The sequence below is a fragment of the Equus caballus genome, chromosome 3, assembly GCF_041296265.1.
Source record: "Equus caballus isolate H_3958 breed thoroughbred chromosome 3, TB-T2T, whole genome shotgun sequence".
NCBI classification, from domain to species: domain Eukaryota; kingdom Metazoa; phylum Chordata; class Mammalia; order Perissodactyla; family Equidae; genus Equus; species Equus caballus.
In genome coordinates, this window is record NC_091686.1 from 34,567,291 (window position 1) to 34,580,504 (window position 13,214).

The 13,214-nt window shown below is 44.7% G+C and overlaps 1 protein-coding gene across 17 annotated transcripts in view; it reads left to right on the forward strand.

Annotated features, from left to right (window-relative positions):
* BANP (BTG3 associated nuclear protein) overlaps positions 1-13,214 on the forward strand; it is a 117,839-nt gene that overhangs the window by 21,474 nt on the left and 83,151 nt on the right. For 16 of the 17 annotated variants that reach the window (XM_014738369.3, XM_070262152.1, XM_070262155.1 and 13 more), the window contains 3 exons: positions 5,886-6,024; positions 10,365-10,456; positions 12,374-12,573. In XM_014738369.3, coding sequence (XP_014593855.1) covers positions 5,955-6,024; positions 10,365-10,456; positions 12,374-12,573 — 362 coding nt within the window. In that variant the 5' untranslated portion in view covers positions 5,886-5,954. Of the gene's footprint in view, positions 1-5,885; positions 6,025-10,364; positions 10,457-12,373; positions 12,574-13,214 lie in introns of those variants that run through there. The other variant, XM_070262160.1, reaches the window with a different exon arrangement.

Here is a 13,214-nt window from a genome sequence, read left to right on the forward strand (position 1 = left end):
TTGACAAGGTCAGGGCTGTGACCAGTAACATTTGGATAGCTTTTGCCTGATGCTTGTCAGAGTTACACAGTTTACACCCCCAGCAGAAGTGCAAGAGAACGCCTGTTTCATCTGATACTCTTCCTGCACGGTGTCACACTTAGTGATTGTTGCCAATCTGAGAGTTGGAAAATGTTGTGTTTAAATTCGCATTTTAAAAATGACGCAAGAGGTCGACTTCTTTTCATGTTTAAAAGCCTTGTGACTTTTTTTCTGTGAATTTACTCTATTTCCTATGCTCATTTTTGATTAGATTTATTAGTCTTTTTTTTCTATTGCTGTGAAAGAAGGAAATTAGCTCATTGGTGTATGTGTAGCAAATATTGTTTTCCAGTTTGTTTGAATTTTGCCTTTAAAAGCCCCTTTTATTAAATATAATGCAAATATAGAAAATGAGTGTTTTGTTGCTTCAAGTCACCTTTAATTTATGGGGACCTTTTGATCGCCCCTCACCTACATGCAGTTTATTTGCTGATTAAATGGTATAGTTTGCAGAGTTTCCCACAGTTTGAATTTTGGTTTTGCATCGTGCGTTTCTGTGGTGTTGTCAGGCATGTTCTTCTGACCCCTGTGTTTCCTGTATGTTGATAGTATTAACTTGGGCATTTTCATTTGTCAGTTTGTTTTGGTGGCAGCAAACTGACCTCATAGGTGGTGGTGTGTTCTTCATTAAATAAGGCGGATCCTGGGATCCGTGTTTGGTTTTCTTAGTGATGTTAACAGCCACTGAAGCTCCACCACTAGATTCTTAACTCCTCAGGGACTGCGTAGTGAGGATTGTTCTTCATTTCTTTGCTGTGATACTTCCATACAGAGAAACTTTTTATTTTTCAGTGGTACAATTTGTATAGAAAGTGTCAACTTAAAAGCCAATTTGGAACCAGCCCTGATGGCCTAGTGGGTAAAGTTCAGCATGCTCTGCTTCAGCAGCCCGGGTTTGGTTCCTGGGCGCAGAACCATGCCACTTATCTGTCAGTAGCCATGCTGTGGTGGGGGCTCACATAGAGGAACTGGAAGGACTTTAAACTAGAATATACAACTATGTACTGGGGCTTTGGGGAGGGGAAAAAAAAAGAGAGGAAGATTGGCAACAGATGTTAGCTCAGGGCAAATCTTTCTCAGCAAAAAAAAAAAAAAAAAAAAAAAAAGGAAATTTGCCAGTTATTTTACCCTCAAAATGAGTTTATTTGGGTATAGCCCAAAGAATTGCAACTTGGAATATGCATGCTACAGCAAACCATAGGCAGATCTAAAAAACAAAGGAGGGAGCTGCTTTTATAGAGAAAAGGAGGAGTGGGGAGGGGCTGTTCTAAATGAAAGACCATTGGAGGACAGTAACAGTTCAGGGCGGCAATGGCTTCTCATTGGCTGGGCCATGGCGTTTCTCATTGGCTGAGCTGTGGCATTTCTCATTGGCTGAGCTGCGGCATTTCTCATTGGCTGAGCTGCGGCGTTTCTCATTGGCTGGGCTGTGGCCTTTCTCATTGGCTGAGCTGTTGCTGGGTGGAGTGAAGTCTTCCCTCAGTAGTTAAAGTAGTTGTGCTTCCTGTGGAAGGTGCAGGGTCCACCTCTTCCTGTTTGGTGTCATTGAGGATGTGTGATGGGGCATGAGAGCTCCCCCTACAGGCTGCCCTGACTCCAGTTTAGTTCAGATTTCTTTTATTGCGTTCCACAAAAGGCAGGATAAATGCTTGATTCTTTCATCATTACCATTTTAAAAAGATTAATGACTTAGTTCCCTAGCACCCTCCAAAGGTGACCTTTTTTTGGTATCATTTTGAACTCATGAATTTAAAAATATTTCCCTTTCAAGCCATTGACATTGTTAACCTTCTTGATGGTCAATCTTTTTCATCTTTGGCCAGGAGGAGCTTCTTCAAGTTAGCCCCCGATTCCTTTTGATATAACCCTGATATCTTTGGCAGCTTCCTTACGTCTGGCTTAACAAGATGTTCTTGGCTCATCTTGCATATTCCTTGCTTCGGGTGGAATCAGCCGCTTCTCTAAGAAGCTCTGATTTCTTTTGGTGGGAGATGGTATTTCAACACCTCAGTCTGTGCTCCAGGCATGTACATGGTTATCGGATTGACCACTGTTTCTACGCCTTTTTAGTGGACAGAGATAGAGTGTATGTCTAAACATATGTTCCCAAGTTCATATTTCCAGTTCAAATCCACAGCTCAAAGGTCTACTTGACCTCTTTTATCTGACCTTTCAAGAACATCAGGAACGGTAGAACTGGGATATTCTGTAAGTCCTTATTTGCACACAGAACATTCTCAGAAGGGAGTTCCAACACTACCACTCAGTGTGACTATTGAAAATTGTTAAAATTTGTTTCGTATATGTTCTCCCAAATTTTCTCCCCATTTTTAAACAGTTGAATTGTATCTACATCATCAGAGCATATAGCCATTGCATACTACACTTTCTCCTTTATATTCTTCATTTAGTCTTATTTCTACATGTAAATATAGAATGTTCACCACTAACCAGTTTGTGTTGTCTCTTCTAGTGATTTTGGTTTTCTGAAGCATGTTTTCTAGCAGTTTCCTCAGGAAGGGTTTGTGGGAATACTATTCTCTGAGTGCTGTATGTTAATAAAAGTTTGCTGCCTTTGTACTTGAAAGTCGTTTTGTCTGGTTATAAAAGCTCACATTTTTTCCCCTGAGTATCTCAAATATGTTAAATATATTTTCTTCTGTCGTAGTTTGATGACCTAATTTTTTTCCATTATAAGTCACCTGGTCTTTTTGCCTGGCTGTCTAAAGGAATTTTTCTTTCCTTTAAATACTGTTTTTATTAGAATATGTCTTGGTATTGGTGGCTCTGCTTTTTTTTCCTCACCAGGTTTGTTTGTGATGTGTCTTTTCCATAAGTAGTTTGAAACATCCCCTCCCCTCCCCACCTTCTGGAGAGTTTTCTTGAATTAGAGTTTCAGTGTTCCCTTTTGTTGCTTGCTTTGGTTTTCGTCTTTAGAGTCTTCTATTATACGTATGTTGGATCTGCTTTGCCTGTCACTATGCTACTTTTTCTTGAACTTTTTTCTTTCATTTTTTTTTAATTCTTAAAATTTTCATTCTTTTCTCATTTTGCTTAAGGCACAGTTTGTGCATTTGCTCTTGGATTTCTTCTAGATTGATCTTCATTTCTGAAATTATTATTTTTTAAAGTTCTGATTGTTTCTGAGTTCTGTTACCTCGTTTCTGAGTTTTTCTACTGCTGGTTTATGATTGATGATATCTTACATCATTTCCTTCATGTATTTCAACTTGTTTTGAATTTCCTTTTTTGAGGAAGATTAGCCCTGAGCTAACAACTGCTGCCAATCCTCCTTTTTTTGCTGAGGAAGACTAGCCCTGAGCTAACATGTGTGCCCATCTTCCTCTGCTTTATATGTGGGACACTTACCACAACAGCATGGCTTGCCAAGCGGTGCCATGTCTGCACCCAGGATCTGAACTGGTGAACCCCCGGCTGCTGAAGCGGAGCACGCAAACTTAACCACTGTGCCACCGGGCAGCCCCTTGTTTTGAAATATCAGTATAGATTTTTCATCTCTTTTGAGGACATGTCTTTCTAGTATGCTTTCATCATCTGTAGCAATGTTATTTTGCTCCACATTCTCTTTTAAAATGTTATCTGTATGTGAGATTTCACCTCAGTATTTTCTGTTCATTTTTGTGTGGCATTAATTTTCTTGAATTTGAAGGGAAGCTTGACTTAGAATAGTTTTTCTAATTTCAGTGTTCTGAAGCTCTGTCTTCTGTTGATTTTAGGAAGTTTAAAAAAAATGTGGCAGCTTATTTTCTGAGCTCACTGGGCTCTGTCTTTCTCTCTCGCCCTTAGACTTTCATTTTCCTCTTTCTGTTTCCCTGTCCTGTACATCTTGTATTCTATCCCCCGTCATCTCTTTTCAGTGTATTTGGCCTAGAAGGGAACTTCAGATGATTAGAGAGTTCATGGGGCCCAGAATGTTCTAGGCCTTCTGGACATGACTGCAGACCCCACTGCATTTGTCTGCTCTTGGATTGTGCTCACCTGCTGTTTTCGGCTGCTCTTCCCAGATTGACCCATTGCTTCTCTCTGCTCCTGCCTCACGCATGCTTCTGCCATGACCATCTCGTGGCTGTCAGTGGTGTGTCCCCACCCACTCGGAGTTTGGACTTCCTTAGGACACCTGACCACTCAGTGTATTGTAGATGTTGACCTGGATTTGGGTTTTGCCCTCCTAGTTGTTCCATGTATCTTTACAAGGGGATTTGGGGAGATTAAAAATCTCTGTCAATGCCATCTTTCATAGTTGGATGTTTAAAGTGGTCAGTCGTAGTGCCTCTGAGGTTCTTTGTTTCCCTCCTGTTTGTCATCAGTCTCTCTTCTTTGTTAAGGACAATTGATGTTTTCTCAATTCATTCAGTTTTATGTGAAGTGGGAATAAACTGGGAAGAAAAACACCGTTGCCATTTTATTGATCATATGTTCAATTATATGTTTAAGCAAAAATGTTGTATTTACTCTAGAAAGGAGGATTTAGGACAGGAGCTTGGTTCCTCCTTCTGCAAATTGTTGTCCCTAAGAAATTCTGGAGCTGCCACCGTTTAAGCTGTAGAATTTAAATCTGGACAAAAGAGAAGAGGAACCATGTTATTTATAGGATTTAAGAACATGTGTGAAACCTGTGAATTTAATTTTGTGCCTGTTGGAACTTATCCATTAAAAGCAGCTGCCAGTAGACTCCTAGTTGAAACTAGATGATCTGAAAATTTTAATTCAACTCCCCTCTGCCCCACGGGAGTTGTGACTTGGGACAGTGAGCACTTACTGATGAAAGGAACTGTGCCACAGAGAGCTGAGCGTGTGGTTTCTGCCGTCAAGGAACATGTGGTCGGGTTGGAGAAAGACAGTTTATCCTGTAAACTTATTTTATATTTATTTATAATAATTAAAATATAAAGTATAATATGATAAAAATATTGTGGTGACATTGATTCCTCAGTTCTCCAGGGCATCCTGTTTTCACATACTGTGTCCCTATCTTTGGAATGACATGGCTTCATTTTTGTTTTGGAAGATAAGCTCTCTTTGGGCCTAATCAAAGTGTTTCAGGAGCAGGAAGAACGTCACTGACTGTTGCAGACACACTGTTCCCCCCGGGGACAACTCAAACCAGAGGCGGCCCCTGCCCTGGCAAGTGCAGTGGTGGGCGGGACGGCAGTGCCCCTGGGGCTGTGGCAGTGGGGTGGTATTGCATGCAGGTCTGCACTGGCAGCCAAAGGAAAGCAAAGCAGAGGCGCTTAGAGGGAGGGCGGTTTGAGTGGCAGAAATGGTGTGTGCGGACAGCCTATGTGGAAGGGTGCTTTGGGTCAAATTCGGGACGTGGGGAGGTGTGTTACTGGGGGAGACCAGCAGTGTGGTGGTTTTCTCGGGTGAGGTGTGTCTAGCAGGGGCTAGCACCACCACGGCCCTGCTCCGCGGGGAGCAGGCGAAGCATAGGCTGTGCTCTGTGGGCAGCAGGGGACTGCTGGAGATGTGGCTGGGGGATGACGTGTTCACGTGTTTTAGGAAGGGGACTTAGGAGGCGGTGTGAGGGGTGCATTGATAAAGAGAGAGGCTGTCAGGTAGGGGCTAGTGGGGTGGTTAAGACAGAGGCAATGAGCAGTGTTTTTGAGCTGTTTCTCAGTTCTCAGAGAAGACTAACCTTTTGGTGGTTTGGGGCAACAAGAACCCTACATTAAAATCCACAGACGTTTGACATCCTCTTGAATACACATGGTTAGCAGTTGCCATCATCTCCCAGGTCGCAGTTATTAATCTCCCTCTCTTCTGTCTTTGGTTTTGTTTTACAGGCGATAGAAACCCGATCCTGCCTGAGTTTGGTTCTTGCTCGTTGGCTGGCCTCTCCCCTCTCCTTCTGGATGATGTCGGAACAGGATCTGGCGGATGTGGTGCAGATTGCAGTGGGAGACCTGAGTCCTGATCACCCAGGTACAGAGCTGGGGGACAGCAGGGGAACCGTGCTTCTCTCTGTTCTTTAAAAATCCAGCAGAGCTCCCAGAAGTTTTCTTTCCGTTAAATAAAGCAAGAGAACAAGAGATGCATGCTCTGTGTGAGAAATGCAAGTCTTAGAGCGTGTAAACAATCTTAGACCGTGCATCCATTCCCAGGTGGGTAGCCCTCCAGCACCTGCTCCGCTCTCCGTCTTCTGATGTGTGCACAAGCACGTCCAGCCTCTGCTGCCCCCCACCCCCACCTGCACAAGGTTCCACAGCCTTCTTCCTTACACCTCCTCCTTTTCAAAATTCCCTCTCGGCCTGTGTTGTGGCCGTCTTCCCGTGTTGGTGTGTACAAACTTCATTTTTTGACAACCACGTGGTATTTCCCTTGTAGGTGTATCCCAGTGTAGCCTCTTACACTGTTTGCACTGGTGTTCTTTTAAATACCCCCCTGCCGTAAAGATCCATGCGTGTATCTTGGCAGATGTTTTTGTAGGGTAAGTTCCTAGAAGTAGAGTTGCTTTGTATGTTCAGAATTTTGATAAGACACTGACAAATCTCCCGGAAATGTCTTATTTTGTTATTCTTCCATCGACTGAATGTGAGAACAACTTTTTTTTTTTTTTGCATTAAAGTTTTGTGTGTTTTATATTGTGTGAAGTTTGATGTGATGAGTACACAGAGTTAGGTCACTGGGTGTTTTGGTTGCCCGGCTATTCTTTCTGGAATAGCAGAACTGAAATGCTGACTTTTGTTTTCCCCACAGAAAAGAGAATTTTCAGAAATCCCATAAGAAAGTATAATGATGTCTATCTTGTGTGATCTATTTGAAAAATAGAAAAAGTTCATTTGGAATTAGTTATGGTATGGAAAGAGAGTAATATAATATATAAAATATAAATAATTTGGGGGTTAAATGAGCTTTCACAAAGAAATGAAGGCGCTCCTTCAGAAATGCTATTCTTTGGTCCGTTTCCCCCTTTATTTTGCTTCTGATTGGTTTCTGAGCAGCACTCTTAACTGGCAAGATCAGTGTCAGATCACTGAACAAAGCTGGGGCATAGCGGTGTTGCCGTTTACCCAGAGTTTCTCAGTCAAAGCTGAGCAGTGTGGCTGGAGCGAGACCGTGCGGCCTTGGCCTCATGAGCCCCACACCTCAGACACCGCTGAACTTAAAGAAGCAGCAGCACTGTTGTTGGACGTAACAATTCTGAAAATATCTGTGCAGACTTTGGGAGGTGAAGGACAATTTCTTTAGACAGTACGTATTGCAATGTTATAAAAGAAAAATGTTCCAGTTACATAAATTTTAAGCATTTTTAGGACTATTAAAATTCTGACAGCTTACATCCCAAGTAAATTCTCTCTCTCTATAGATTGCAGTGCAAGGAAGGCTTAGCGAAATCATTTACAGTCTTGGTTTTGTTCCATCTCTGTTCTTTAATTAACTGGCAGCTACAATTTACTGTTTAATGCAAACCTACTGTGTGCAGGGCTCTCTGAGGCCTTCAACAGAAAGCCTGCGATCTCTGACCTAGAGGAATTTGCAGGCAGCCAGCAAATACCATAGTGCATTACACACGTTTGCACCCGGAGTGTGTTTAAGAGTGAGATTATTTTTTCCTCATCTCTAAAATATGACCTTTGTAATATTTAAAAGCATAGTTAAGCAAGTAGAAGAAATGAAAATTTCCCATAGTCCTAGCGGTAGAACAGCTTTTAAATTGTTGGCATGTACGTCCTTCTAGTTTTTTCCAATTTCCATTTAAAGCAGAAATGTTTAGATTCTTCTGACTCTGCACGTGCTCCCCGTATGGTGGCACTTATTCTACCTGTCTGCACCTCCCTAAGATGGGAGCTCTCATCAGGCCTGGCTTCCAGCTGGTTGCCATGGCTTTAAAATGAATGCTGGGTTCTTTAGTCTAAATCTAAAAGTAATGCACGCAAAATTATACAAAGCAGTGCAGCAAAGGATGAAGAAAAAAACAAACTCACAGTCCAATAGCCCTGGAAAGTCACTGCTGGAACCCTGGTGTGTGCATCTCAGTCGTCTTCACGGGCACATTTCCTTTTACACGTCTGCTTGCTGCCCTTACTTACAACCTTGAGGGACTTCACGCTGCCAAGGGGCACTGAGTCTTCTTTTCTGTAGTTACAAGAAACTAGCTGTTTGGCCCTGGGCAAGTCACTTAACCTCTCTGGACTGGTTTCTATTCAGCAAATTAGAAGGATTAGAATGATTGCCAGGTCTCTCTCTGTCCTCCCAACCCTGGTCTAAATTACCAGTTCCTAATGGAAGTAAATAGGCTTTGACTAAGCTTCTGAGAATGTGTGTTTTGCTAACCACAAACACTTGTAGGTATAGATTTTTCCTTTTTCACTTAATGAGAACTCATTCGCACGCATTGCTCTGGAAAGGCCCCTGCAGCCAGGTCCATGGTGTGTGAGGCACAGCGCTTAGGTAAGCGGGTGCTTCTTGTTCTTGTTGGCCCTTGGCTGGTTCCTGCCGGGTAGAGCTTTGGCTAATTTACCTCTAGGAGATCGGTTTCTTGCTCTTGCCTAGGACCTGTGAAAGGTTCGTGTTCGAGCCCTAGGATGATTCACTGTCTTTAAATTTGAGACCTTTGAGATGAATCATCTGGTATGTATAGGCTGAAAGGCATTGACACTCTTTTTTAATCGAGATCTTCTTGGAAGCTCAGTATATACAGCCTGTTGAAGTGGAGGTGCTTTGACTGAGCTGGTGGCAGGGACCGCAGAGACCTGTGCTTCCTGTGCTTGCCCCCAACCTTCCCTTTGCAGATGAGGAATCCAATGCCAGCAGGATGTGCTTTGCCCATATCTGTGGATAGCCTTGTGTGTAAGGGGCTGGGGGGTGGTCTGCTCTGGGGGGAGGCTGCCACTGCTGGTGTCACAGTGTGAGTGGACATGAGTTCCGGTATCCAAGTGGGGCTGGATGGAAGGTGGATGGATTTCCCTGTGTGGAGGTGGCTGGGCAGATGGAGGTTTGGGCAGGGTTGAGGGGTGGAGCCGGGACGTGGCCAGACAGCACTGTCCAGGTGAGGCTGACATCGTCTGTCCACAGCGAGCTCATCCTGCTCGGCTGTACCGTGAATGTCTTGGACAGGTGGATGGATGATGTGCCAGTGTGTGCGTGCACCATAGTTTATGCTCCGTTGGTGGCCCCTCTCCCATTAGTGCTACAGCAACACGCTTCTGTGCATGTGTACACACACAGTATCATAATATGCGTGTTCTCTGTATATACCTATATAATCTGTATTCTCGTATACTGGCACTCATTTCTGTACAATAGATTCACACGCTGCTATTACTGTTAAAAAAGTGAGTTGAAGCCATCAGCTGGGAGGGCTGGCCACGTGACAAGGCTGAGTGGAGAGGAAGGATGCAGACAGGTCTATTGATAGAGGACCCTGGCCCTCCCATAGGCGTCTGATGTTTGTGTCCACGTGTGAGCAGGTGGAAGGAGGCGAGGAGGAGCACACCAGGCAGTTAACATTGTGGCTTCGGGCCGGGAGGTGAGCAGGAGAAATCCTGTGGTGAAATGGAGAAGTACCCATGGCCCCATGTTCAGCAGGAAGTGTTGAATATAGATTCTGTCCATAGTCGCCCACATGGACATGTTGAAAGACTGTTCGAAGCACAGGGTTGGGCTGTGCAGAGATGAGGTGATTGTGGATAGTTTTGGTCTTTGGTTTTGTGGTTATCTTTAATATTGTTTCTGTAGTTAATTTTAGACGAAAGGAAGGCATCTGGGACCATCTTGTGGCAGGCCTTGAATCTGTGCCGAGTTGCTCTTCCGTGGGGAAGCCTCGAGGATCAGCTGAAGGGTGCTGATGGGGACACGTTGAGTCCAGCGGCACTGTGCGGTGGCTTCTGTGGAGCAGCCTGTTAAGTTGGAGACTGTCTGGTGACCAGCACCTAAGACAACGTAATAACCAGAGAGTGGTTTTGGTTTTGAAATGAGATAGCCAACAGGCAAGGCTTCCGGTTGGGAAGAAATCATTATTATTGATTAGGTTTCATCATGCCGAAATTCAGACAGGGTGGCGTAACAGAGCATTGAATGAGAAGCACATTAGGGATGTAATTTACCTGGTATCTCAGTTTTTCTTGAGATTAAGGAGATATCCTGTTTTCTGCCTGAGAATTTTAAGTTAAAACTGTAGAAAGGTAAAATATGAAAGAGGTTGCGCCGTTTCTCATATAACCTTAAGGTGTCAGAACTGTTTACTGTCTTGATTTTAAAACAGTTCTATAAAGCTTGTCATATTGAAGTTTAAGTCTTTTGTTTTTGCTGTTGGTTTTCAGTTGTGCTGGAGAACCATGTCGTAACAGATGAAGATGAACCAGCTTTGAAACGCCAGCGACTAGAGATCAATTGCCAGGACCCCTCTATAAAGGTAAAAATACAGCATATTTCATTATTTAAATCTTAGTTTCCTAGGGCTGCCATGACAAATTCTCAAAAACTGGGGTGCTTAAAATAACAGAAATTTATTCTGTCACAGTTCTGGAGGCCAGAAGTCTGAAATCAAGGTTGGCAGGGCTGTGTTCCCTCCGGAGGCTGCAGGGGAGGGTCCTTCCTGCCTTTTCTGCCCCTGGGGTCTCCGGACGTCCCTGGCTGTGGCCGTGCCCCTCCGTCTCTGCCTCATCTGTACGCGGCCTTCTCCCCATGGGTCTGTGTCTCTCCCCTTCCTCGTCTCTTCTAAGGACATGGTTGTTAAAGTTAGGGCCCACCCTAATCCAGGAGGATCTCATTTCGAGATCCTTGGCTTATTACATCTATAAAGACTTTTTGCAGAATGTGACTGCATTTAGAGGTTCTGGGGATTAGGACGTGGATGTATTGTTTTTTCAAGTCACCGTTCAACCCCCTACAACATGCGTAAAGCTGCTTTCTCTCCTTGAAAAGTATGAAGAATAAACATCATTTAGATTAAGATTGCTGCCACAGGAGGCGTCTTGCCCTAGACCCGTAACCTACTGTGGATGGAAGGAAAGTGACCAATTCGTGTGGCTGATATTTCCCACCAGTGACGAAGTACTTCTGCGCCTGTCGTTTAAGTCCTTAAATTTTGGTTTGTTCCCTGTGGTCTTGGAAACCTCTGAGTCAGTCCATCAGTGATGTTGGATCTTTGGATCTCCTTGGCCGGTCTGGTGTTTACAGTCACATCAGCGCGTATGAGAAGTTTAAGAAAGCCAAGCAAGTGAAAACCGAAGTAACTTTTCCTGTAATTCCTCTGTTTGTCTGGGGCATCTGTCTAGAAATATTCAGTTCCTGTTGTTAACAAGGAGGAGCAGCATGAGTAAACGGTAGGGCCCTGTCAGTGCAACAGAGGCTGGCCATCGTCCCGCCCGTGTGCTGAGGGCCCGGCCTGCTCTGAAGCTCCTCCGGGCCTCCTGCTCCCCCTGGGCTGCCCCCTCACTTCCGATGTGTCCACCTCAGGCACTTCACTCTGGTCAGTCAAGGGCACTAAAGAAGAATGGCAAATTCTTCGTGACTTTCAGCTGCCGGCTCATAAGCCAGCCTGCTGCTAAATCGAGCTTTAAGAACTCGCTCCTAACCAGCACTCTGATCCCCGGATCACCTGGTAGGACCGGCCTTGGGTGTTCGTTGGTTGCACAGTACTAGTCTTACCTGAACAACACGCTTCCATCTGTATCCTGTTGACTCTCGGCAGCAGTGGCGGCTGTGGGGAGTGAGAGCTTCCCCGTCTGGTTTGTGTATTTGATCCTCTTCTTGGGTTTGGAGTCGTGCATGTCTCTGCTCACTGGGATTCATTGGACTTAGCAGTTGGGACTCAGCAGTGACACTGGAACCGGAGGCTGCTCTGCATGTCGGCCACTAGGTGGCGGGCTTGCTGTTCACAGCAGCACGGGAACCTCGGTCCCACACGGCAACTCCAGGCAGTTGGGAATAATGTGAATGTGCAGGGCCGCTGGTTTTCAGGCCATTTTGAGGATAGGTGTCATCTATTTTCATAGTTAGGAAGATTGGTCTAGTTTTAAGTGTAAATCTACTGGTAAACAGAACAGCATCCTGAAGACTACATAAAGTTTTTGTGTGGACGTAAGGTAACTAAGAGGCTCAGCTGCACGTAGGAGTAGAGCCGGGGCTGTGGTGTTCGTTTTCAGTACAGAAAGTTGAGCTTCTTACTCAGATGTTCCTGGCCTGTAACTAAAGAGCTGCAACGTGGGGATGGTTCTGTTGGAGTAGATACAGTTGAAATGAGGAAGGAGCTGTCTGGTGTTCCTTGGAATTGTCTCCTTCCAGTCCAAGATGTCCCTTCTGAAGTGTATCTTTGTTTCCCTTTCAGTCATTCCTGTATTCCATTAACCAGACCATATGCTTGCGATTGGATAGCATTGAGGCCAAGCTGCAAGCTCTCGAGGCGACGTGTAAATCGCTGGAAGAAAAGCTGGATCTGGTCACGAACAAGCAGCACAGCCCCATCCAGGTCCCCATGGTGGCAGGCTCCCCTCTCGGCGCGACGCAGACGTGCAACAAAGTGCGATGGTAAGAACAGATGGGGCGCGGGAACGCCCTCGCCGGGCTCGCAGCTGCTGACTCAGTTGTTCTGCACGCGAGGGGCTCTGCCCCAGCGGCATCCTCACCGATGTTAGTTGGGCCAGAACCACACACACGACATTTGCCGAATGACTCAAAGTCATTCTCACATTTTCTTTTTGACATAGACCAGACTGGTGCATCTTTTCTTTGGAACTAACCCACCAAATCTTTGAAGATGTCCATTTGTTTGTTCTTTCCTTTTCTATCTGGCTAGTCTTCAGGTATTTTTCTTCATAAGCAGTGTTTGTAAATTTCACTTGAGTATATCAAACTTTCCATTCACATCTGTAGTTCTTACTGTGCCTATTTTTTAAAATCTTTAGAACCTAATCGTAGTGAGGTGTGTTGTAGTTTATGTGCCGTTTGAATTGAAACTTGATGGAGAGTTTAGTTAGATTGGAAGGATGTCTCCTAGTCCTTGCCCTGTTTATAGATGCGTCAGTCCAAGGCGCCCCTCAGATGCTGTAGCTTCTGTGAACAGCTCCCACGGGGCTCTGGGCAGCACTTTCCATCAGTCCTGTTGGTGTTTTTATCCTTTTCCACAATTGGCAACACAAAAGTCACATTGGTGGTGGTGGCACAATCTG